At 41.5% G+C, this 26,692-nt stretch overlaps 2 protein-coding genes and 1 pseudogene across 2 annotated transcripts in view; 1 reads left to right on the forward strand and 2 right to left on the reverse strand.

Moving 5' to 3' along the window:
- Positions 1–485: 485 nt before the first annotated feature.
- On the reverse strand, positions 486–5,410 carry LOC117542937 (tripartite motif-containing protein 16-like). The gene is made up of 3 exons (XM_034210833.1): positions 5,294–5,410; positions 1,832–3,400; positions 486–1,702 (listed from the first exon to the last, which is right to left on the reverse strand). The coding sequence occupies exons 1-3, from the start codon at positions 5,408–5,410 to the stop codon at positions 1,181–1,183; spliced, it is 2,208 nt and encodes a 735-aa protein (XP_034066724.1). The 3' UTR covers positions 486–1,180.
- LOC117542918 lies at positions 3,979–10,714 on the forward strand (annotated as a pseudogene).
- Positions 10,715–17,167: 6,453 nt separating this feature from the next.
- LOC117542919 (cilia- and flagella-associated protein 44) overlaps positions 17,168–26,692 on the reverse strand; it is a 31,155-nt gene continuing 21,630 nt past the window's right edge. The window contains 11 exon segments of the mRNA XM_034210799.1: positions 17,168–18,256; positions 19,951–20,085; positions 20,187–20,347; positions 22,112–22,313; positions 22,969–23,085; positions 23,268–23,398; positions 23,703–23,816; positions 23,912–24,107; positions 24,689–24,892; positions 25,817–26,039; positions 26,430–26,671. Coding sequence (XP_034066690.1) covers positions 17,975–18,256; positions 19,951–20,085; positions 20,187–20,347; positions 22,112–22,313; positions 22,969–23,085; positions 23,268–23,398; positions 23,703–23,816; positions 23,912–24,107; positions 24,689–24,892; positions 25,817–26,039; positions 26,430–26,671 — 2,007 coding nt within the window. The 3' untranslated portion in view covers positions 17,168–17,974.

Consider the following 26,692-nt stretch of genomic DNA (forward strand, 5'->3'; position numbering starts at 1 on the left):
CTTCTTTCTGTCTGTTCGTACCTGTGTACTCTCATGTTCCGATTAACCCAGCTTCCCCCAAATCTCTTTTTTGTGTCCATATATACGCCGGGATCCTGAGTCGAGGCTAATCCTGTTGCTGTGGCCGTGTGTCCTGGATCCTCTATCCTGAGTTCTGGATCTGAGTCCTGGACTTCGAGTCGTGGCTGAACCTGTCTCTGCGGTCCTGCCTGACTCTCACCATACTACTTCCCTGATGGCTCCCACAAGATTGCTGACATTCTCGTGGATTCATCTTCTTATTACAGACACATGCATTTCCAAACATTTGGTCTACCTACGCTGTAAAATGTATTATCTCTTCGATTTGCACACGGCATCTATTGCACGTCTGTCCGTCCTGGGAGAGGAATCCCTCCTCTGTTGCTCTCCCTGAGGTTTCTCCCATTTTTCCCTTTAAACTGTGGGTTTTCTCCGGAAGTTTTTCCTTGTACGATGTGAGGGTCTAAGGACAGAGGGTGTCGTATGGTCATACTGATATTCTGTACAAACTGTGAAGTCCACTGAGACAAATGTAACATTTGTGATATTGGGCTATATAAATAAACATTGATTGATTGATCCCTGGTTTCCCGTGTGTTGCATTTTGGTACTCAGCTCGTTTGTGACAGTGATCGACAGACATCGATTAGGTTTGCATCGTCGCAGATTTCTTTTAACAGCTTTACTTCCGGCCTCAGTTTAAAAACAGCTGTACTACACTTATGTATTTCTTCTGTTACTGTGTTAAAATCCCCACCTAATATAATTTTATAACCTACTATTAAAAGTTCTCTTAGTCTTCTGAATAATTTGAGCTTATTTTGTGCCTCAGGGGCAAATAAAAACAATCCACCATGAGCAGCCTTCCTGGGATTATGTCCCTTCTTCTAATAATAGTTATATATTTTTCTTTGAAGAAAATGCAGACTCCATCAGCTCTATTCTCTCCAATCGATATCATACATGTACCTTTACACCACAGTTTACACACATTGTCAACATCACTGGTGGTACTCAGCCTAAGTTCCAGCGTAAACAGAATGTCATAATTAGTGTCTAGTAAATATTTAATTTTCCTATCTCGAAAGTCTTTGGACTGAATACCACGTGCATTCCAGGTAGCTACATTTAAGAAGCTCATATTGGTTTTGAAAATGAACTATGGTGATGTATTTACATTTGCCCGTTTTTCATTTTGGTTCAAGTTTCTGCTTGCATGTCTCTTTTTTGTTGAGACCTCAAATGGGGCTTCCCCCTGAGCTTCACTCGGGGGGTCTGGATATTCCGGAGTTGAAAATGACCCAGAGTTACTCTCAGAGAGCGAGTGGAGGGGGGTGCTGACTCGCTGACCAGCTGTAAGGCTGACAGGGCTGGAATCAGAGCTTGGGCTTCCGCTCTCACTCTCAGAACTGTACTCACTCTCCTCATCAATGTCAATGATTAATATAACCTCACCTGACAGGGATGGAGAGTCATCTTCAGGAGTTGAAGGCTGTTGATCATCAGGGAGAGGGAGATCCTTGCTGGCAGGACGACAATCAGGCTGCTGCTGGGCTGCTGGATGAGGACCAGGTCCAGGCTGCTGCTGGGCTGCTGGATGAGGACCAGGTCCAGGCTGCTGCTGGGCTGAAGGACGAGGACCAGGCTGCTGCTGGGCTGAAGGTGGAGGACCAGGACCAGGCTAACAAAAGGTTACAAAAGATATTCTGCTCATTGTTTTCTGGGAGACACAATGATATGAACAACTCTATGTGAGATCACACATCTCAGCAGATCTCACAAAAATAATGTCCATTTAGTTTTCACTGACCTCACTTGACAGTTGTTCGACCTTGATGTCACAAAATGTAGCAGAAGCTTCATTATAATAAACACCGAGTCCAGCATAGAGCGGCTGAGTGAATGTGGTCTGCACTCTGTGGAGGAGGGTGATGGTTTCAGAGACGCTGTGGAAGGACAGAACTCCTGCCTTTTGATCCAAGAAAACACCAATCCTTGAGGATTGAAGGATAGGAATTTTTTTTTTTATATGGTTGTGTTTGAAATTACAAATCGTTTTACTAAACTCTAGTGTCCAAGACGTGTCATTGTCCCCGAATACACTTTCCCCATCTCTTCTGGGAACATCTTTGTATGCGACTGCTACTGAACCTCCCATACCACTCCACTCCACTTCCCAGTAATAATGATTAGTCAGACCTTCTCCACACAGAACCTGAGACCTAGCCATGAATCTCTCTTTGTGGTCATCATATGACTGTGGCTCTGTCACTGAGGTTGCCTTCCTGTTATCTTCAGATAATTGTATCTGCATGCTCGCTGTGTTTGGATCCAGTTTGAGAAGATATTTGGGGGCTGCATATTGTGAAAAGTCAGCTTTGGTCTTTGGGTCTGGCAACAATTTAACATCCACTTCAGTCACTGTCTCTGAGATCTTCATCCATTCCTTATTAAATCTCTCCAGTACTTTACCTCTGGCCTCTGACACAGCTGCTGTCACATCCTCAAAGTATCGTACAGGATCCTTGTTGACTCTGAATGGTTTTTCAGGGTCCCTGAGATTTGACAGTGAGGGGTAGGCCTGTAGAAACTTGATCTGATCATCTGTTTGTGAGAGTTTCTCCAGCTTAGTGTATTTCCTCTTCAGATCACTGATATCCTTCTGCAGCGTCTCCTGAATCTCTTTGACCCGACTCACTTCATATTCCTGCCGGGACATAATCTGCTGCGTCACTTCAGAGCTTCTTTGCTCAATGAGATTGACTAACTCAGTACAAGTCAACTCGCTGTCCCACACTGCTTCATAAGCAGAGAGATTGATGGCATCCACCTCTTGCTGAAACTGCTTCACATGTTTTTCTTTGTTCTGGATTCTCTGCTGGATGTTTTGCCGACTCACCCCGAGCTTTTTCTTCTTCTTGCTCATTTCTGCTGCAGCTGAAACTATGTTGTGTTCTTTATGTTCATCATTGAGGCAGAGAATACAGATAACCTTCTTATCAGTGCGGCAGAAGATATCCATTACCTTATGATGTTGAGAGCAGATGTTCTCCTGAAGTTTCAAAGCTTCAATTAGCTTGTGTTTCTTGTATGGAACTTCATAGTGAGGCTGGAGGTGCTGCTCGCAGAAAGAGACCAGACACTGCAGACATGACATTTGAGCTTTCCTCTTTCTCCCAGTGCAGACATCACATCCCACATCTCCAGGTCCAGCCTCACGGGGATCAGATGGACCAACTTGGGGTTGTGTCATCTTCTTCTGTTTCAGTTCATCCACTAAATCTGCCAAAATGAAGTTTTTTTTTACCAGGGCAGGCCTTGGTTTGAAGGTCTTAATGCAATGAGGACAGCTGTATATTTTCTTCTGCTCCTCTCTATCCTAACGTCTAATAGTACAGCTCAAATAGTAGCTGTGTCCACAGGCAATAGTCACCGGATCCTTCATCAGATCCTTGTAGATAAAACAGCACAGCCTCGACCGAGCTGATGTCCTTGCACCGCCATTTCACCTCTCACTGCCTCTGAATATCGAGCATGAGACTAACAATATACCAAGTGGGAGTGGTTTCCATAGTGCTTTATTCCAGAGAGAGAGAGAGAGAGGTGTTTATCTTCCTACTACACTCTATAAAGGCCAATGTTTGATAGTTTGTTCCTACTCATTTCCATGGGCGTCACAGCCATTATATGAGGGTGGGACACGTCCCCCCCACTTTTTGAAATGATTAGTTTAGACCCCCTCCACTTTTACCATGTGGAAAGTCCGTGAATCGGTCTATCCACTCGCCGCACTTTGTAGAGCGCTGTGTCAGTGCTTCACTATCAAATCCATTCCACTTGCTTATTGAGAGAATGCCCAACTCAATGAAACTCCGTACCATGTTTTCACTGATACTTTGTACCAAGGCAGATTCTCCCGTAGCGCGCGCATGTTCAAGGAGTGTTGTCATAGTTGGACAGCTCAGATCTGTTGTATGAAGCGATGCCGGTAGCGGAGGTACCCAAGTTCTTTAACTTGGGTACTCTCTCTCAAAATGGTAATGTGCATTATGTTTTAATTATACTTCTTATAATTCAGAAGCTTTTTGTGTGTGTTTATGTTTTACTGAGTGCTTATAGGCAATTTACATCCCATTCCAGGTGAACTTAACATCTTTATGGAGTCAGATCAGTCTCAATATTAATAAATGCTCACAGAAGGATTCACAAATGTATTTTACGATTTATATATAAATGACTCTCCACAACAATATCTCTCAATGCACTCATAAATATGTATTGTTGTATATAAATGTACAAAAAATGGGCATTTAAACTGCTTTTTATTCATTCAAAGACCGCTCTGAATTAATAATCAAATATGTTTCCTTTCTTTATTACTGGATGAAATTACAAAATGTACCCATCATTTTCCTCATGCTAGTATAGCCACATAAAAGTATCAAACCACCTGTTAAAATGCACCAGAATACAGGAAATCTATTTTTTTTTCGTGGTGGGGGATCCCTACACCCCCCAGTTAAAAATGTCCCCCCCACATTCAGGATGCTTCCTACACCCATGCTCATTTCTATGAACATTTGCCAACTTTGATTATTCATATATAGTATTAGTATTAGACAAGAAGTCGATAGATCAGTGAGTGAATTTAATTAGAGAAGAAGAACATTTCTGTTGAAATAGTCTGCTTAACATCAATGTTGTGATCATGGTGATGTTAAGTCTGGTTAACGACAGTGTTGTTCACATTGAGTTATAAGATAAGATAAGATAGAGCTTTATTGTCTCCCTTAGGAGAAATGTGTCTTGGCCATCGAGATAATACACATAAAACATTCAGGTCAATCAGTCATAGATACAGAACAGAGATCACATATCACACGGCAAAGAAACAAACAAGAAACATACAGCACTTTCCCTATTGCACATATCCCTATTGCACAAATTGCACTTTTCCCTATTGCATTCATACATAATCAAATATTGCACTTTTCCCTATTGTATTTATATATAAATCAAATATTGCACCTTCCCTACTGTCTTCATACACAAATCAATATTGCACATATCCCTATTGTGTCCATACCTATTTACACATAATGCACTTCCCCTATTTAACCTTCTCGATTGCACAAACTACACTGTAAACATTGCACCTCCCAACAACTCCTAACAGCATAATCACAATTGTTTCTGACTGTTCAGCAGCTTGATTGACAGCGGAACAAAGTAAAACTTGTACCTGTTCAATCTATAGTTTGGTAATCTATACCTTAAGCAGCAACTCAAACTCCCTATACAGGATGTGTTTGGGGTCGCATGTGATTTTACGGCCTTGCTTTCTCACCATCTCCTCAAATATCTCCTGAAGAGAGGATGGTGGAAGCATGCCAATTATTTTTCCAGCCCTTTTTATCAAGCTCTGGAGTTGTGATTTAGATTTAACTGACCAGTTACCAAACCATGTTGTGATGCCATAACGAATAATAGACTTAATTGCTGCCCTGTAGAACATTAACATGATACATTTATCCACTCCATGAACCCTGAGCCTACGCAGAAAATGCAGGCGAGTTTATAAATCGTTTGAAGAACTAAGTTGAACCAATGCTGCTTTGTCGATTTCCTGATATAAGTCTCTCCCATTGTAATACACATTTACTAAATCTGATGAAATGTATTATATAGTTTTTATTATAAAATCTTCACTATACGTATCAACAGGAGACACATGTTGAGATTGTCAGAATGAGGGTGAAAGCCCCAAAGTATTTAAATCAAATGCAATATTTTCTAACCTGACATTTTAAATGCATTGTATATGTCTTCTTCATACTTTACATTATAAAGTTAAACTGTTGTGCAGGCTGATAAATGAAAAAGGCTTATGATAGATGTTCTTATTAATTATGCTTTTAAGTTTCGTTTTGAGAGAAAGCCTTGACTGAATGGAAAAGTACTCCAGGCTTTTGTTTCAGCAGAAATCACCAGGTGGAATTTCCATAGACTCTTACTAAACAGGAAGCTAGAGCCACACCCACATCCACTTACTGTAGGTAGGGCCACCCTTCATATACAGACACATAAAATCAATGGGATCGAGGAATCTTGGAAGTAATCCTAAAGCCTGTTGTAAATTATTTTATTGTTGGTTACAGGTTCATTGTACTCTTCATCAGTGTTGGGACTAACGTGTTACAAACTAACGCGTTACTGTAACGCAACTACCTTTTGCTGTAACTAATAACGTTACTAGTTACCTATTCCCATTCAGTAACGCCGTTATAGTTACTGTGATTTAAATGGGTGCGTTACTGCGTTACATTATTTGATCCAACTGAACCAAATCTCCCTGCGGATGTAACTCAATATTACAGGCGAATACACTGGCCGTTTCTCAATCGCGAGGATATTGGCTTCCAAGCCAATATTTCAAGGATGCTACTTCATCAAGTGGCGCAGCAGGACCGTTCCAATGTCCAGCATAGTCCACCTGAGTTGTTTTGCCTTCAAGACAGATTAGCCGGCCACTGATTTGAAAACAAGCATAAAGAAGTAGTTTGCTAAGATGTGTTTGATTACAGTCATTCGTATCCATTGCCTCTTTGTCTTTATGATCACCTCCTCTGATACTGTTTAATCAGAAGCTGCTCACTCAACCAGAGGCTAACTAGCTAATTAAATCTCAGGCTACCTGCTGTATTTGCCCTTGAGGAAGCAGCGCTTTAGTACCAGGGAATGAGAGCAGATTTTAGATTAGATCCATGTGCGTTTGTCAATCTGTGCATAAAGCCTTCCTTCCTTCCTAGCACTGCAAGCTAAAATCTCGATATAAACATATTAGTTTTAGCAAAACATTATCATGGATTTCAATGTAGAGTATGAGTCAGATCTGTTGTAGTAAGTAGTCAAATCGCTGGGTTGCTTATTTAACTGGTGGACCTATGTAAGACAAACTGGGTGGTGATTTACACCACCCATTATAAAAGGCCATTTCACACATTTTGACCTCTATAATCTGTACAGAATGAGCATTGCCATGGTTATTTGGTTAATTCAAAATAAATATGGTGATTATTGTTATGTTCATTTATATTTCTCTTGCAAAATCAGTATTGTTTAGGATGAATGTGAAACGTATCCACACAATTTTATTCAGCACTTTGTTGAAAACTGTAAAACACACAAAAACAAGCTTATAACAACAAATAATGCTTATGTTCATGCTTTTATGTACATCTAATGGTCTACCGCTTAAATTCATTGCTTTTCATGAGTTCAAATGATGGAATGGAAGTATTGAGTTCTGGAATGGAATCCTGGTTCTAGAGATTGAGAACCCCAACACAGAGGGAGTGTTCTCATTCCCGTTCCTGACTGAACTCACTCATTCAATCTCAAGAGACCAACAAGTCAACAACCAACAGACTGAGAAGAACCTCTTTTAAATAACAAATTCAAAGTGACTGACAGAAGCGGGGCTATGTCAAGCTCAGTGTTTAATGATCTCCGCCAAGAGGGAGAGTTTTGCGATGCAGTCATCAGAGTCAAGGATGTCGAATTTCAAATTCACAAAGTCATCCTGTGTAAATGCAGCAAGTACTTCCTGTAAGTAAAAAAATGAAAGCAAATTGACAACAGTTTATGATCCACGTGTAAGGGGCACAGTAATCACATGCAATTAGTAACTCTTGGATTCATGGAGCATTTCTGATTAGACAAATTCGACATAGGAGAGATATCTGATTGACCAATACCGATTCTGAGTAACCAATCCAAAAAATACGTTTTAACGATTTCTATTAACAAAAACTGTTTATTTTGAATCCTATTTTGAATCCCCCCCTCCATCCTTCAGAGCTTTCTTCAGACGCTGGTCAGCTCCAGGTCAGCAGGTCTTCAATATAGGTGGCCTGTCTGCGGACATGATGGCGCTTATCATTGAGTTTGCATACACTGGCAGTGTTCATGTGACTGGGGACAATGTGGAGGAGCTCCTGCTTGCAGCGGATCAGCTCGATGTCCCAGGCATCGTGCAAAATTGTTGCGACTTCATGGAGGAGCAGCTCTCCGTAAAGAACTGCATTGGCATCCATCGGTTTACCAAAACCATCAACTGCTCCCGACTGCAACACAAGGCCTTCAGCTATGTCCTTGCTCACTTTGAGGAGGTTGTTTTCTCCCAAGAGTTCCAGCAGCTTTCTGTGGAAAATATCATTGAGATCATTGGTAGAGACGAACTCAACGTGAAAGAAGAGAGCACTGTGTTTGAGGCGATCATTCTCTGGATTGCCTATTCACCGGAAGAGCGTAAAGGGCACTTCGCTACACTCCTTTCCAAGGTATGATACATTTCTTTCACTACATGTTGTTTAAATTAACATCTTCAGCAACAGGGAAACAGAGGCCAGGTCTATTAAGTTCAAATAAAATATTCTGTCCTGTTTTCCCTGAGCAGGTCCGGCTGACCTTGATGAGTGAGGACTATTTAAAGAGCAATGTGAGGTCTAATGAGCTGGTGAAAAACAACATTGAGTGCATGCTCATGGTTAGAAAAGCCCTTGATATCATCACTTGCATCAGACCAAACTATAGTTATGTCCTCTGCAACCATCTCGTCCGTCATCGCCTGCCTAACGCTGTCCTGCTGGCCATCGGAGGCTGGAGTGGTGGGGAACCAACTAACGGCATCGAGGCGTACGACATCCGCACAGACAGATGGGTGAACGTGTCAAACGGTCACGAGCGTCCCCGAGCCTCTCACGGCACTGCCTTCCTCAACGGGGATATCTACTGTGTTGGTGGCTTTGACAGGGTGGAGTATTTCAACAGTGTTCGCAGGTATGACCCGAACACACACACCTGGCATGAGGTGACATCGATGTACTACCGCCGCTGCTATGTGAGCGTCACCGTGCTGAACGGATGCATCTATGCCATGGGAGGTTATGACGGACATACACGACTCAGCACAGCGGAGCGTTACATGCCCGAGACCAACCAGTGGAGTCTGATTGCACCCATGAGCGAGCAAAGGAGCGACGCGAGCTGCACAACACTCCATGACAAGGTTGGTGAAGTCAAAGAGCAGCTGGGATTACCTTAACAGAGTAACAGAAAGTCATATTGCCTGTTTGAAACAAGAGTGTAATGATTATTGTAAAGAAAACCAAACTCTAAGATATTAGCAAAGGTCCACAAGTAGCCTACTGCTTGACCTTTTGCAGTTATATTGAGGTAAGCGAAATAATTGGCTAGAGGATGGTGGCAGAGTAGAGGTCTTAAGCAACTGGAAGAAGTATTAAATACTGACGTTAATTGTGTGAGGTTGTTGTAAGCAGGAAGATCAACAGGTTGAACATTTATGCATAAACAAGTTATTATGTTTATGGACCTAGTTGTCATTTCTCACATTGATGGATTTATTTAAAGTTTGAAAGCATACTGTGTAAAGCTTGTCCATCGCTCTAAAATAACAACTTAAATACATATTGGCATGCTTATATTCACTGTTAAACGCTGAATGAAATTAGATTTTTTTGAGCTAACACCTACAATATTGTTGTTAAACCTTTTAACAAGGTTCCAATTCATTTACAAAATCTTTTTTTCTTTGCCCAAAAAAAGCGTTTCATTCAACATACACACAAACAAATGAATAACAGTTGCAGCCAAGAAAAGTCCACATTTTACTGAAACATCTCCTGTTCTCACCAGGTTTACATTTGTGGAGGTTTCAATGGAAACGAGTGCCTGCAAACAGCTGAATCTTACTGCCCAGAGACCAACCAGTGGACAGCGATCGCACTCATGAACTGCCGCCGCACTGGCGTTGGGATCATTGCACATGCAGACCATATCTTTGCAGTAAGTACATTGAACACTGATGATGCTCAAATAATAATATAAGTTTTGGTCAGCATTCTTTTTTTTAGACTCAGAAAAACCTTTGAGGGCCGGTGTTTTTTACTCTCTCAAGTGTGTTGGCTCCGATCTCCATTTAAACAAATCTAACCATGATTTCTCTGCTTTTCCCCCCAAAGGTTGGTGGCTTTGACGGCACCACCCGTCTGCGCAGTGCTGAGGCTTACGACTCCCGGAGAAAACACCTGGCACGAACTGTCCTCCATGTTGTCTCCCCGAAGCAACTTTGGCATCGAAGTGCTCGAAGGTCGTATCTTTGTTGTTGGTGGCTTCAACGGCTTCAACACCTCCTATGACGTTGAATACTACAACTCAATAACGGATGAGTGGTGCAAAGCCTGTGACATGGAGGTATTCCGCAGCGCCCTGAGCTGCTGTGTGGTGTCCGGACTCCCCAACATGGCTGAGTACGCTTTGCCTCGTGACGCACTGCCGTTTTTACATGATGTGGACGACGAGTCTGTGGAGGTTTCAGAGTCGGATGAATCTGTCTAAAAGTGCCTTGCTTCACCATGAAATAAATGTGCTTGAGCATTATACTGTTGCTACTCCATTTACTGTACTCCCTGAATTTCTTAGTTTGTGGGAACTTGTACATTTTGTGCTAGTGAAGAGGGTGCTGTGTCTAACCTGCAGAGACATGGTTTGATGTAGAGTAAACCATGCATTAATAATCCCTACATTTGATTAAATATTCTGCACTGTTCTGTCCCCCATAGCATCAAGGACCATTCAGGAGGCTACTTTTTTAAGGTGTACAAGTATTCATTTTCTGAGGTAACCAAAACTTAAATATTAAACAGTTGACTGTTATATGGAAAATAAGGATTTTGTATCTACTTCCCCCGCCAAAGAGGTTTTTATATTGCGATATAGTACATATATGTGCAATAATACAATTATTATATTATATCAGGTATTTGTTTTTCAAGGACAACAACATGATGAATGGTCATTACAATTTTATTTTGTACAGCTTTCAGAGTAATTGTCCCCAATAAAGGGAGCACTAATGGGTCATTTTGGCCTTCTTTAATACAGCCCCTCAAACACTAGGACAAATACATAATATTGCATTACTGACTGACCGAGAGAGAAATATCTAAGTGGACTTAAATGGAAATAGGTAAGGAAAAAGAGTTTAGGTGGACAGAGAAATAAAAACACGAGCGATTCAGTCAGAAGAATATAAGTTGGTGCTGTTACATGACTTTCTGGCAGATGTCAAGGACTGGATGTTCCACAATCACTATCTGGGGAACACGTATGTCTGTACAAAATGTCAAGGAAATCCATCATATGGTTGTGGAAATATTTAGACAGACATTGTTTTTATTTGAGCTCCAGCCCTAGCTAGTGATTATTGTTTCAGACAAATTCAAAGCTACCTCATTGCAATTTATTCATGATGTTACAATACAAAGATGTAGTGAACTTGTCCGCTGTAGATTTCTAGAAGTACTGGTAGAGAATGTACACCTCTGTTTTCACAACATTTCTGTATTTTATTTCCCCTTTGGTTGAAACTCCTTATATTGCAGGTGATCTATACAGGCTGCTGTAATGCAATGAGATCGGCCGATACTCACTCTCTACCGATCGATCGGTGCTCTCTAAACATGCCGATCGCGAGAGCCGATCGCATGACGTAAAATACATGACACTTTTCTCTGTGTGCGGCAAAACAAGCTCGCCAAAATGGCTTCACCGCTCTGGCATTATTTTAAGGTGTCCGAAAAAGACAGTAAAATAGCGGTATGCAACGTGTGTGAAGCAGAAATCCTGCAGCTCCGCCCGCCGGACCGGTAAGTGGGACGAAACACACACACACAGGGAGAACCAGACCGCAGTTCATTTCCTCATATTTCAAACGAGAAATTACGGTAGACAATCACCCGGTTCTTTATGACCAGAACTATTAACGGGATACAAACCGGAGGAACCAGGCATGGAGGGAGGTGGCAGAGACAGTGGGTGAAACTGGTAGGTTTTCGCCTGTTTGGGGAGTTTATATTCTTTCACACACACATACGGGTATTGGGCCGAGCGCGACACCGTACTTCCGGTCTGCGCCGTTTTACGCGAGGTGCAAGCAGCCGTACACCGTCTCGGTGTTGCTAAGCTTCCTGTACTGAATATCATAGTCTATTGCCTTAATCAATATCTAGTCAACTCTAAAATACCACATATATGCAATGGCATGATAATATTATTGTGACAAGTGGGGTATTCACCTGGTGTTTCCAGAAATTAGACGTAGATGCAGCCAACATCGACGAAGGCCACTGTCGTTTTACCATACATCTGCAGGCAGTCTGTAACAACCCACACAGCTCTAGTTTACGCTGGTAACGACCTAAAGCACACCCCTCAAGTCCAGAGATGTAATCCGAAGACATGCAGCGATTTCTTCGGTCGTTAATTCAGAAAAAAAAACCTACTACGCTCTGCCTGGCTAGTTAGCTAGCTGTTTATATTTGCACTTCCAGGATATTAGCACCTCCAGGAAAATGGCGCATTTATATATATTTATATGGCGCGTGTTGCATTGTGGGTAGCTCGTGACGTCACTGTGTGTGAAAGAATATAGGCCTATATATATTGCTCGCATGAAATCCCCGGGGCTTTTTGCTTTGTATGTCGGGGGCGGGAGATTCATGTGATTGGTTGTTGGTCGCGTTGCTCGCAAAAAATCCCCAAGCTTTCAGACACGCCCAGCTCCAAGATTTTTGAAAAGCTGCTGTGTGGACGTACCGTAAGAGTTAGACCTAACACACTTAGCTATTTTATCTACCTCTGGAACAAGCTAAACTAGTTATTATAAATATAGTATTCTTCATTGTCGGGTCACTCATTACTGGATCAGTGAGCTGCATGAGATACTGACAGGCTGTCAGGAGAGAGAGAGAGGGGGAGAGAGAGAGGGAGAGAGGAAAAGAGAGCGCTTCCGCTAATTTCTCCCGTGTTATTCTCCAAAGTGAATGTAAACTTGAATAATGTACATCATTTGAATGTAATAATTAAGTTGATTGTTGTTTGTGGAAGCTCCAGAGAATGAGCCCCATTAACTGAGTTTTAAACATCACTTTAAATGGAAGATTTAAAGTGATGTTTAAATCTTCCATTTAGGCCCCGCCCACTCGATCGGTATCGGTCGATACTGATTCCAGCGATCGGCCCCGAAATTGGCGATCGGAGCATCCCTAATTAGAACCAAGTGAAATAATGCTAGTATGGATTTTATAGATGTTTGCATAAAACACACACACTACACACACACATATACAGCCACACACACACACACACACACACACACACACACACACACACACACACACACACACACACACACACACACACACACACACCACACACACACACATACACACATACACACTTTCTCTGACAGTAGCTATTATAGCTCGGAAGCCTTTTTTCAGGTCCAGTGAATATTATAATTAGTATCATTAGTGGACAATATAAGAAATATAAGAAAATCAATATCATATTTAGTACGAGGAGAAAATCAATCACCTTTTAATAGAAGGTCATTTGTCTTTAGAGGTGAAGTCCTGGCAGATGGTAGCCAATCCTAGTCAATTGGGTTCCTATAAATATGGGCAATGGTGCTCTAAGTTACTGTGTTATTGAGACCCTCTTACTGTAAGACTTAGAAATAAATATATCCAAAAGATTATTTAAATCTAATGTCATGCTAAACTAACATTCAACCCTGTCTCCGATAACGTTCCCATACAACTAAACTGCATTCTCAATTATGTTTTGAGTTTAATGTATTTTATCCCAAAATATACAGTTAAAGGTTTTGATTAACCTTGTAAATGTTAACATAATGCAACAAAACTACTTGGTTATGTTTAGCATCAAATAAGCACAAATGTAATGTTATTTCAGTTTAAGAATACATAAAAATACAAAGTTTAGTTTCACACAGAAAACAAACACAGGTCTGGGTGAAAGTGGAGACAGGGAATTATTATTATTATTATTATTATTATTATTATTATTATTATTATCAGGGGTGCACATAACTTTTTTGCCCTGGTTCTCAAAGGAGCACCTGGAGATGTTGCTTGGTGCTCATCCTTAAAATGAAATAAACCGTAACTTTTGAGGGGGGTCTTGACTTTATTTGCCAGACACACGGCACTGAACACACGTGCAGAGGTGAACACAGAACACACATGCAGAGGTGAACACAGAACACACATGCAGAGGTGAACACAAGACAACATTATCACGTCCAGTAATCCTACAAGCTGTCATCACTACCCTCCTGACTGTTGTCCTCACTGTCTTCCTCTCTGTCAGACATGGTAGCTGATGATGTAGGCCTACTTCTTTCTCTCTGGTTGAGTCTGTGATTAGCTGCTTGCATCCACAAGTCAACAGCTGGTTTTGGGTCGAAAGTCTCTGTTGTCATCTTAGACAAGTGGATGTAATCAAATAAGTGAACATAACCAATTACCTACCATAGCCAATAACAAATGAATGTAACTTATTTTATTTGTGTTGTTCATTCATATCTTATTTTACCTTAGCATTTATTTATTTATGCATTTTTTTTTTGGTTACTGTCCTATAGTATACATTGGAATTATTTAAAACCTGTTTATCCCAATAATTATAAAGGAGTGCCTTGGAAATATGTGTTTACATAAATTGTGACCAAACTGTTTGAACTTAGACTAAAGTGAACTAGCCTATCTAAACACTCAAGAGTCCTTTACCTCACTGAGCTGTAGTATCAGCCTCTCAGTCTGACTGGAGAGGACTCTCCCTCCACATTATTGTAGAAACATCTTCTTCTTATATCCGTTAGAGCAGCTAGCACCAGATTCTAATAACAACAGCGCCGGTACCGCTCTCTCTCCCTCGCTCACTCGCACTTTGGCTGTGAACTGCGGGCGCCAGATAAGCCAACATCCCCCATTTTCATCACTTACAGCGCCCATCTTACAGGGCAAATGAAATGTGTAACCGGGGTGAAAAGGGTGTTACATTTACTTAATTATGAATATTGTTACATCAAGGCCGAAAATTAGGATGAGCCACAACGGTAAAAAATGTTTTTTTCCCTCAAAGAAATTGCCAGCGCAGCGCCTCCACAGATCTGGTGCCCTATCTATAACGCCAGTGCTACGGGCCGACCCTGAGTTCATATGCAACTCGCAAATATATTTCTCTCTCTCTCTCCTCTCTTTTCTCTTCTCTCTCCCTCTCTCAATTTTGGTACGCAAATGCGCCTTTTTTCAAATGACCCGGTGCTCTTTTTTTGGCGGAGGTGCGCGCACCAGTTATGTGCAGCCCTGCTTATTATACATCCATGAGCAGAGCCGACAGGCAGGAAGACTCGAGCACACAGCTCGCGCTTCATTATAATATATAAAAAAAGAATACACCATGCGTGTCATGATGGCACATAGCAGCTTGCGGCCGCAGATTACTCCGGGTCCCAGACCCCCCCCCCAATACCCCAAAAATATTTTTATTGCAGATCTACATGAATCACACAAACGACCTATTTTGGATTCAAAACGGCGAATTTCGCCGAAAGGTGACAAGTTTGAATCCCTGAATATTATTTTGATAATAACATATATTTCAATGTTGATGAGCTTCATACTGTTCATTCATAATCTGATTGTATTTGTAGCTCTGTTGAAATAAAAAAAAAACATTACAATTACAAAATAATTATATCGACAGCCCCTAAACACACAAACACACCGCTTTCATAAATAACACACTTGTTCTGCAATAATATGTTTTATGTTTCCTGTCATTTTTGTGAGGAAAGGACATGCCTGAAAGACAGGACATTGTCTCCTTCTCTGAGGGTCAAGAAGAACATCCAAGAGGAACATTAAAAGCTGATGTTATGAGATTTTAAGATCAGTACAGGACATTCACTAAGAAACTACTTTTATTGTAAAAACAGTCAGCTGATCGAATGCACCTATTTCCACATCTACACTCCATCAGCTGATTATTTCTATTTGCCTCACTTTATGAGCTTCACATCACTTGTGCCTTGTACCTTGTTTTGCAACGTCACAAATAAATGGGGCCAATCTTCAGTCAGATGTGAATGTGTAATCTAACATTTTCAGTAAGAATAATGGACAAAAGGAGTGCAAATACAAATACAATTTATTGAAATGTGAACCAAAAGTTAATCAAACATGTTTTAAATAAAAAGCACATATGGACAGAAGGTGTAAACCTATTAAATGTATAAGTAAACACATTTAGTAAAATAAAGTGACAGACTAGGCCTGTGCAGTTGGTATCAGCTTTGCCCAGCATGGGCTCCTCCATCAGGCCTGGTCCTCCTCACAGAGGAAAGACCCTCAGTCCCCCTCGCAGAGGAAAGACCCTCAGTCCTCTCCAAACCAACAGACAGGACGTCCATCACACGGAGGTTTCTCCCTGAAGTCTCTGCAGCTCTCTGGACACCATGCTGTCTCAATCCGTCCACACTGAATATGAGAGGGGAAAAATGAAAATAATAAATGCTTTAGACAATAAGAAACATAAAGTTGACTGTTGAGTTGCTCAGTTTTTTTAGATTGTCAATACTATTACTGTATAACTAATATCTCAGGTTAAGAGGCACATTCAAATAAAGATTGGTCTTTAAATACATTTTGTCTTTTGAATTGTTTGTCTAAAGTCAAGGATCTATAACTGGTACTTAGTTGTAATGATACAGTCTGGTTATTATGCTGTTTGGAGGAGGCCTCACAGGTAAGAGCACTAACTAGCTACCATCACATGTACCTTAGCTTGACTTAAATGTATTAAACGTATAATTAAGTGATATCAAAATATAAATAACTAATGTCATGCAAACATATTTATATTTGCTTGATTCCAGTGTTGAATTTAGCACAATTGCATACAAACATTAAGGGATTTTAAGATTCTGAAGTATTATGCTAAAAACTCAATAACTTAGATTATTATTTATAGTTTTGCTGAATAGTTTCATGTCCGCTTACCTTAAAAACGTAAAATGCGACGGCAGTGTGCAGATCATGGATGGGGAGCATGTTAGCTTAGCTTGGTAGCTTCAGCTAGCTCTGGAGCTTCCAGCTCGGTGGCAGCAGGTCCCGCCTCGGCTCCGCCTCTTTGCCCTTATTTGGAGCAGGCTGGAGAAGGCGGGAGTTGATCTCTGACGTCACTGCCGAGCCGTTAGTGGCCGACTCCGCCTACTAAGGGCTTCTCGGCAACTCTGCAGAATTCTATGGGTGACGTCACGGACCCTACGTCCATTTATATACAGTCTATGGTAGTGACACATAAAATCAATGGGATCGAGGAATCTTGGAAGTAATCCTAAAGCCTGTTGTAAATTATTTTATTGTTGGTTACAGCGTCATTGTACTCTTCATGCTGGCAAACTGTCAAACTAGGATGGCTTATAGAATAGAATCGTTATTGGGTACACATAGATTTTTCTACTGACAAGTGAAAATGATGCTGTGAAAAAGGTCTCTTCATCACGTCTTTGACTTAATCATTTTGGCCACAACTGATCAGATGTGGCCGTTTTCTCCTAAAGGCCAAAATAATCGATATGATGTATCACCAGGTGTTTCCATTGGTTTCCGTTTCCCTGGGTGAAAGGTAGTTGGTGCTAATTTCCCTAATTTGTCAAATGTTTGCACCTTAGATTACTTAGTTCGTCTCGTTTCTTGTTTTTACCCTATATTGTTTGTATACTTTTGTACAACAGTATGACCGACCCGATGTGTGAAGTCCACTGATGAACGGAATTGAGGGACGGACATACAGACATACTCCTTTTTCATTTTTGTTAGCTTAGCTGAGGATGATGTGATAGGAAAAGTCTTATAATATAAAAAAAAAAGTCAATAATATAAAAAGGTTTGCACTGAGCAGCTTTTTCAAACACAAACTTAATGGTCAGCAAACCAAAGTATTTTTTAATCTTCAGAACAATCATTTATAAGAAAGTGCTTTACTGTTACTAAGCAGAGTGTTAATTGACTCCCTGTCTGCTGGAGTCTGGTGCTTTAACCTGGCTGAGGGGACGCCCCGGTCCTTGTGTCCTGGTTTTGGTGCGTCCTGTGGGGTTGGGCAAGGGGATGATCGGGGGCAGCCGGGCCTGGGCGGGGGGCAGGACGTGGCCTCCTTTATGGGACAGGAGGCCGATCTCTCTCCGGAGCGCCTCAGCCTGCTGTGATTGTGTCTTCACCAGCTGCTGGAGCCTCTGGATCTCCGCCTGGTCCACACCTCTCCTGTAGTCCTGGGACTTGTTGCCCTGGACACGCACAAACACATTTTATCACCACTTTGTGATTTTTTGAAGCGTAAATGTAATCGACAGAAGTAAAAAGCTAATATTTGGCCATAAATAAATGATATCACATGGCAGCACATCACCACGCCTAGCTAAAGGCGGACGTGTCAGTGTGATGACGTTAAGGCTTTTATTGTCATTTATAAATAGCTACAGTGTAGTTATGACAGTACAATTCTTCACCAGTCCACACCTAGACTTGTTGCCCTGGATAGGCACAAACACATTCCTAAGGTATGAGTGGTGCAGTGATGATTGTATTTTTGTATGTCGAACCAGAAGTTACCATCGAGAGAACTCCCTTAACAAAAAGCAATGGGATTACCCTATTGGATTTCGGTACATCACAGCAAATAATCTTCAAATATAATATCCAAATATTATCACCACTTTGTGATTTTTGAAGTGTAAATACAATCGACAGAAGTAAAAAGCGAATGTTTGGCAATAAACCTACCTAGTGTGATGACGTTACATTTAGTCAACCGCCTTTTTTAATTGAGGTAAAACAATCAAATCAAATCAAGTTGTATTTATATAGCACATTTATAAATGATTTTTGGTCGAGCCAAAGTGCTGTACATATAATAAAATTAGCCTACAGTAGAGACACAGCAATACAGCAGCACAGATTGTTCAGAATATCAGGATGAGAAAAACGACACCCTCTGTCCTTAGACCCTCTGTCCTTAGACCCTCACATCGTACAAGGAAACACTTCCAGAGAAAACCCACAGTTTAAGGGGAAAAAATGGGAGAAACCTCAGGGAGAGCAACAGAGGAGGGATCCCTCTCCCAGGACGGACAGACGTGCAATAGATGCCGTGTGTAAATCGAAGAGATAATACATTTTACAGCATATAGACCGAATGTTAGGAAATGCAGAATAACCTATTACATGTAATTACCACAAACAAGACTGGGTGTGATCACTGTGTGTGGATTGTTTTTTGACTGCTCTAGTAATTCAATTTAAAGGTCACCTATGATGCTATTTTCAGGCAATAGCATAGGTCTCAGAATACATATGTCTATGAAGTGTTTTGCTCAAAAAACCAAACAGATCACCCATGCCTCATATCCCTCTATTTCACTTCCTGTTTCAAAAGTGCTGATTTTGGGTATAAAGCTTTAAAAAAGAAAGAAAGAGGGGGCTGAGCTCATGCCTGCTCATGCGGGAGATTCTACCGGCAGATACTGCCGTGATGAAACGCCATATCATGGATTATCAAGGATTATTTCTGAAACAGTTTGGAGCTCAAAGGCTTTCTCTCTTGCTGTGGGTCCACATTTCCAATATTACGTCATATCGGACGCAAATCTGGATCAGCTCCGTTGTACCCCCGTTTTTAGAGATTTGGGTTCGGAGGAAAAGAGAGAGGGTTTTATTTTCTGACATATTTATGTGACATAAAAAGTGCATTTTGCATGATAGGTCCCTTTAATATAACATCTAATAGATCACATGACTATAATGTCTGTCGCCCTCTGCAGATTAGAAAGGGAAATACAATTCTGTGTGTACAGAATGTGTCTCTCTGAATCAGCTTGAAATAAAGCTCAAGGAAAGGGAAGTTTAATACTCCTATACGACATTGGGGATCCAAGCTTTGTTTGATAATACATATAAAAATAATTGAGTGCACAGAAATTACCATTTTCTTCTGGCTAGCGTTGATTTTACGCTCCAGTTCTCGGTTCTGGTCCATAAGAGTCGTCATGCAGAGGACTAGCTCAGTGTTACACCTGGTCACCTCCATCAAACGGTCACGCGCCTCTTCTACCTTGGCCTAAATATCACACACACAAAAATACAGATATCTCACAAGGTGCTCAAACGTACTTACACAAACACACAAACACACACACACACACACACAGGTCAGCGTACATCCCACTGTTTGATTTCCTTGGCGTATGCAGCTTCTCGGAGGAGTTTCTCCTGCTTGAGCTCCTCCAGCCTCCTGTTCCCTGACAGCGTCTGCAGAGCCTCCAGGTCCACCTCCCTCCCAAACTTCATCATCATCAGTTCGTGGCACTGCTTCTCCAGAACTGCACCAACACACACATCAGTCTCTAGTAAGTACATTTCCCTAAGTACAATAAATGATTATTCCACTACAATTTGAAAGCCGATATTGTACACCACGAAATGTATTTGACAATTCAAGTTACTTTACGGATTCAGATCAATAGCCAATACAAAATATAAATAAAACAATAAATGAACACATATAATTATAGGTTAAGATATCCAGCAGCAGTAAAGTTACATTATTAAATTAGCTCCACCTTGACGAGCTGTAATAGACACACTAATGCAGCAATAATCATCAAACCAGTCATTTAATATATATCATTCTGAAAAGTACCATTACCTATGATGAGTACTTTGCTTTGAACAATCTTGTGTCAGCTGAATTGAATGGCTTTTAAGTGCATTTTACAACTTTGAGGACCTGATGATTTAAATAAGGGCTCTTCAAGTTTTTGTACTGGGAAGTTGGATTATGTTTTGTTTTTTAAATACGCTGAATAACGGATGTTTCTTTCCCAATGTAAGCCAATGGGAAAGGATCTTTTTGGACCCATTGATGTCACGGACTGACCAGAAGTTGTAGTACCGTGGTTTGGCCACTAAGACAATTAGCTTCAACGCCTAGCGATCTTCCTGTAGGTTTGGTCCAAGCCCCCAGGAAGTGCCCGGACTCTGTGCCCAAAATTCGTAGTGTCCAAACGGCGGTACTGCAACTTTCGTGAAGTCACCCGGCCCAGAAATACTTTTTCCCATTGACTAACATGGCGAAAGAAACGTCTGTAAATCAGCGGATAATTTTTTTTAAACTAAATAAACTACCCAGTATGAACTATTGTATTGCCCTTATTAGAATCGTTAGGTCCTTAAAGTTGTAAAATGCACTAAAAGCCGAATCTAGATTTATTTTCTCTCTCCATTCATTAGCCGCGTTCACACCGGAGTACTTTTCCCCTTTAGTTCCGTTAGTACCCCTTATGTTGCGTTCACACCAAAAAGAGTACTTAGTACCGGGAACTTTTACCCTCATTTTTAGTGCCTGCTAGAGAGGTGGTACTCTCCTGGAGAGAAAAAGTGCCCCAGTTCTGATTGGCTGGGCGAACTGCAAACCACGCCCCGTAAAACTCTGAAAAGTGTTGTGAAGCCGCCATTGTATCTGTGGCATTAGCATTATTAGCATTATCCCCGCACACCAACGGAGAGAGAATAACTTATGGCAACACAAAAGAAAACATGGGAGCGGTGGAGATGAGGAGGTGTCGGCGTTCTGGCGATTTACTCGGAAGGCTTCAGTAGAAGCTGCTGGGAGTCCCAGCAGCTTCTATTGAAGCCAGTCCCCAACTCCGGGGACTTCCGGCCGGGGACTCCGGGTGGCAGTATACGCCGTGAAGTTGTTTGCGGCCTGCCAGTAAACCCAAAGCAGAAGAAGACGAAGTGATCAGCGGCTCATTTGCGTAATCTTCCCTCAGGGAACTTATTCCGGTGTGAACGCGATTGGTACTTAGTGCCCTGGGGTAATAAGTGCCGGGGCACTAAGTACTGCAAAGTACGCGGTGTGAACGCGGCTATTCTAGTGAGCCGAGAGTGTGTGCTTTGGGGGGCGGGGCTTAAGGGGCGCATGCTCTGTGAGCTCATATACGGGTAATCTGTGACGTTTCGCTCTCTCAAAAGTTAGGCCATTTTGCCTTCATGCGCCAATGAGCAGCTCTCATAGGAAAGAACAAGACCCCGCCTCCCATGCTGTATCCAGTTCTTATTATACATCCATGGTTTGGGCTTACCCTTGATTTTGACTTTCATGTCCTTGCGGTCATGGGTGAGGCCGACGTACTGCTTGCGTGCATCGATGTACAGCTCCTTCTGCTGGCTCTTCTCCTCCTGCAGCTGCTTGATGCGATCCTGCAGACGGGTCAGCTCCGTCATGTCCAGCACCAACGCCGGGCTCTGGTCCAGACGGCACTGAGCCGTTAACAACAACATAATCTGGTGCAGGGTTGGAGAAGGTGGAGGGAAGAGAGGAGGAAATGCAGGAGATGAGAAATTGTAAGGAAGTCAAAATTCCCAACTACTAAATCAACTTTAAACCCGCGTTTCAAAAAAGGGCCTATCAAAAGACACAGGCAGAGTTTTAGCATGAAAGTCCAGGTTTGTCAATTTTCAAAAAAAGAGTCAGTTGATGAAAAACATTTTTATTATTTATGTTTTTGTGTACATTTTTGTGTTTTTTTCTGTATTTTTCTGTATATTTTCGGTGTGGGTCTTTGTTTTGTATCACTTATGACTTAAAATAAAAAATATTGAACATGAAAATTGAATAGCACTTCTGTTTGTTAGCAACTCATATTAAAACAAATATCAAATTTTTAATTTTCACGTATGAAATGTTCATATCTGAGGATTTAAAATAGAATTTTCATAGTATTTATATTATCAATTAATCATGTGACTAATTTCAAACCAATTGGCATCTTTTACTTGTTTTGGTCCAAACAAGTAATCTTTTAATGAAGAAAATAACCAACATATATCAGTTATGAATATAAACTGTTGCGGCCTTAGATTGTGAAATGGATTTAAAATGTGCTTTCAAGTCTGATGACTAGAACCTGTGTTATCTTCACTCTGTTGTTGTGTGTACCTGATGCAGTCTGAGAGGAACCACCACATCCAGCTCGTTTATTTTCTGCTGTTTCTCCCTGTTGACTAACTCCAAGTCGTCCTCTGCTGCCTTCTGACTGCTCTTCACCGATTTCTCCTGCAGAGACAAACACAATGTAACACTATTAAAGATTAAAACTGTTGGTGAGGAGATCCATGTTCATATTGTGGCCCAACCTTATACTTCCTGACCTCTAACAACACACAGCAGGGTATGAGAGCACATGGTGATAAGGGAACATGTGAGATGAGACAGAAAGACAGAGAAAATAGTTTGACCTTCTTGACGAGCATGGTGCACTCCTTTCTCAGAATCTCAGCACTTTTCTTCTCCTCCACCAGCAGCTCCTCGAGGTCCATCCGACGCTCACGCAGCTGCAGAGTGTTCCCAAACAGCGCCGGCACACAGCCTGAGACACACACAGATTCTTACTTATAGTTAAGCTACAATTCAACTTTAATCACACTGAAGCGCCGCCTCATATCCACTCTGTTTATTCAGCTTAAGTAGGGCCTAATATAACATGTACTGTATTATTTGGTTTGGGTATAATAACTATAACTTTTAACTATAGGAAACACTCACATTCAATTATCTAGCTCGCTATCAGCTAGATATGTATCCTATATTTATGCTGGAGTTCATCATTTATGATTATGATCTATTGTTCAGACCTTTCTAGGTTAGACATGTTTTACCATCACCACACTGACCTGGAGGGCAAACATTGTCCAGAGCAGCTCCTCCTTCATCTGAGCCGCTGTCAAAATCATCGTCATCATTATCCCAGTCAGAGTCATCATCAGAGTCTTCCTCATTCTCCTCTTCTTCCGTAAATGCAAATTCAGATCATAACAGACACATATTTACACACAAACCATCACACTTGTTACATGGTACGCATTGTGTTTCTTCCTCTCACCTTCATTCCCAGTCGGTTCCTTTTTCTTAACTCGTTTGATCTTCTTCTTGAAGACTTTGGTCAGAAACTCCTCGAACTTGTTATCTTCGCCCAGCGATGCGTAGAAGGCGGCGTGCAGAGCTTTCTCTCTCTCCTGCAGCTTGACTATGTCAGCTCGCTTCACTTCCAGCTGCTCATTATACTCCTCCAGCTTAGACTGAGGAGAGAGGTACACACCAGATGAGGATCTATTAAAAAGAGCCTATGATTCAAAGCCGTTGACCAATCACAACAGAGCTGGCCAGCTAACCAATCAAAGCAGACTGGGCTCTGACAGAGGGTGAACAGAGGTAAAGAGCTTTTTGAACATTAATGCATGGAGACTTGTCCAGTAGAGACACTACATACTGATATACACCTGAACATCAGCAGGAGAGGACTCTTTAAAGTAGAGACACTACATACTGATATACACCTGAACATCAGCAGGAGAGGACTCTTTAAAGTAGAGACACTACATACTGATATACACCTGAACATCGGCAGGAGAGACTCTTTAAAGTAGAGACACTACATACTGATATACACCTGAACATCAGCAGGAGAGGACTCTTTAAAGTAGAGAGACTACATACTGATATACACCTGAACATCAGCAGGAGAGGACTCTTTAAAGCATGGTAACAAATGATAGTATATTTTAGAGATAGGTCAACAATATAACATAATTTACTCCAAACAGATAGCTAAAGGGCTAAACATGAGAAGATACTCCACATTATTTAAACTGTTTCCCACCGTGATGCTGATCTCCTCCTTCGTGCGTGCGCTGAGGTTCTCCTGCATGCTGCCCTCCCTCCTCTCAAACTCCTTGAGGAGCAGCAGCTCCTGGTAGAGCGTCAGCTCACGGAGGTCGGCCAGCTTCAGCTGCCAATCCAGAAGCAGCTTCTGGTGGCGCAGCAGCACGAGCTCCGCGTCAAACTGCCCCACCGAACTCTCCATCTGACGAGGTGAAAGACATCTGCAGAATGTCATATTCTTAAACATTGTCTGTAACATTCGGTACCACTTTACAATAAGACTACCCTTATAAAGGGTTTATAATTAGGCTATTAATTAGGTTGTAAACACTTAAAGAACCATTTATAAACCAGTTCTAACATAGTTTTCATACATCAACACAGGCTCACTATTTGGCAAGATGACTAAGTCTTATATTGGCTACCTAGCTTACTTCGTCTTCTTCATCAGCCAGCATCCTTGGTATCTGTTGTTCACTGAGTTGATTCTCCCTCCTTCCATCTTGATGTTTCTTGGCAGCTCTTTATGACCATTTATTTACGAGTTACTAACATTTATAGTCGCCAAAAGGGAGCCTTGTTGTAAAGTGTAAAACACATTCTCATTTATTAATGAGTTACTACCATTTCTAATAATAAGGCTTAGCAGTACAGATACATGTGGGCTCACTATTTGGCAAGCAACCGGTCACAGTTGCCCTGTTTATCTCATATCTTATAAAAGCTTATTAATGATGTATAAAGTGTTCACAACCTAATCAATAAATGACTTACAAACTATTCGTCTTATTGTAAAGTGGTACCTAACATTCTTTTTATAGAAGATTTTGTTTGTGGTTACACATTTAGGGCTAGACACCCCTGTCTAAAACAACTTTTCTTCTTAATGCACCAATATATTTTGAGATTTTGCAAGTGAAAAGAAAACCTCCATATTCACATTACATTACATGTTTCTGTTCAGTATGAAGAGTTCTTCTAAATTCACCATGGGTAAATATTACGTAATGCCTCGCTTGCATATTCAAACACTGCATACCAGAAAACGTGTAATATATAAAACAATCGCCTTAAAGAGCACACATAATGCTTATTTTCAGATTCTATAATAGACTCCAAAGCAGACCTGCTCCAGCAGAGAGTCCTGCTCGTGCAGCAGTCTGATCTCCTCCTCCCTCCGGAGCTCCTCCTCCAGCTCGCTCAGCTCTGCTCCTTCCTCTTCTTCTTCTTCTCTGGTTACAGATGAAGCTGACTGACTCAGAGTCCCTTCCTCTCTTCCCACCTCCTTCTCCAGCTGCGCCAATATATAGGTGCTGTCCTCCTGCTCGTCCTGCTCCATGCTCTGCATCCTGTTTAAATATTCTTAAACTATGAATTTGCACTATCCTCCTTTTAATGAACAATTTCATCGTTGTACCTTTAATCTAAATGTATTTTTTATATGTCTACTCTATGTCTATGTATTTTACTGGTATCTGTGTGATATACATTTTCTGTGAAATGTCTATGTGAAGCACTTTGAACTTATTGTATGAAAGGTGCTATACAAAAGCATTCAGGAGCTAATGCTCTATTATCTTAGCAATGGTTTCAGGTTTAAACATTTGATATACACAGTCATACATTAAGAAATGTCCTCTAAAGATAGACCTTTAAACCAGCTAAGTATAATAGTGTACAATAAATGTTTTGCTGCTTTGTAATTCCGATTTGAACCTGGATCAAACGGGCTGCTGTACCTCTGATCCCTCAGACGACGGTAGCGCTCTAGGGTTGCACGGTTGAACTGCAGCCTCTTCTCGGGGGTCTCCTCTGGTAGTATGGCAGGCAGGGTGGGTGGAGGGCGGTGGAGATGGGCCGGCAGACACAGCTGCACAGTCAGGACCTGCTGAGTCTGAGAGTGCAGCTGAGACACCAGGCGGACCTTGGAGTCCCGCAGCGCCACGATCCGTTGATTCATCTCCGCCTGCTTCTCACGGATCTGTGGGGACGGATGGACTCA

This window comes from Gymnodraco acuticeps, unplaced genomic scaffold (assembly GCF_902827175.1).
Source record: "Gymnodraco acuticeps unplaced genomic scaffold, fGymAcu1.1, whole genome shotgun sequence".
Classification (NCBI taxonomy): Eukaryota; Metazoa; Chordata; class Actinopteri; order Perciformes; family Bathydraconidae; genus Gymnodraco; species Gymnodraco acuticeps.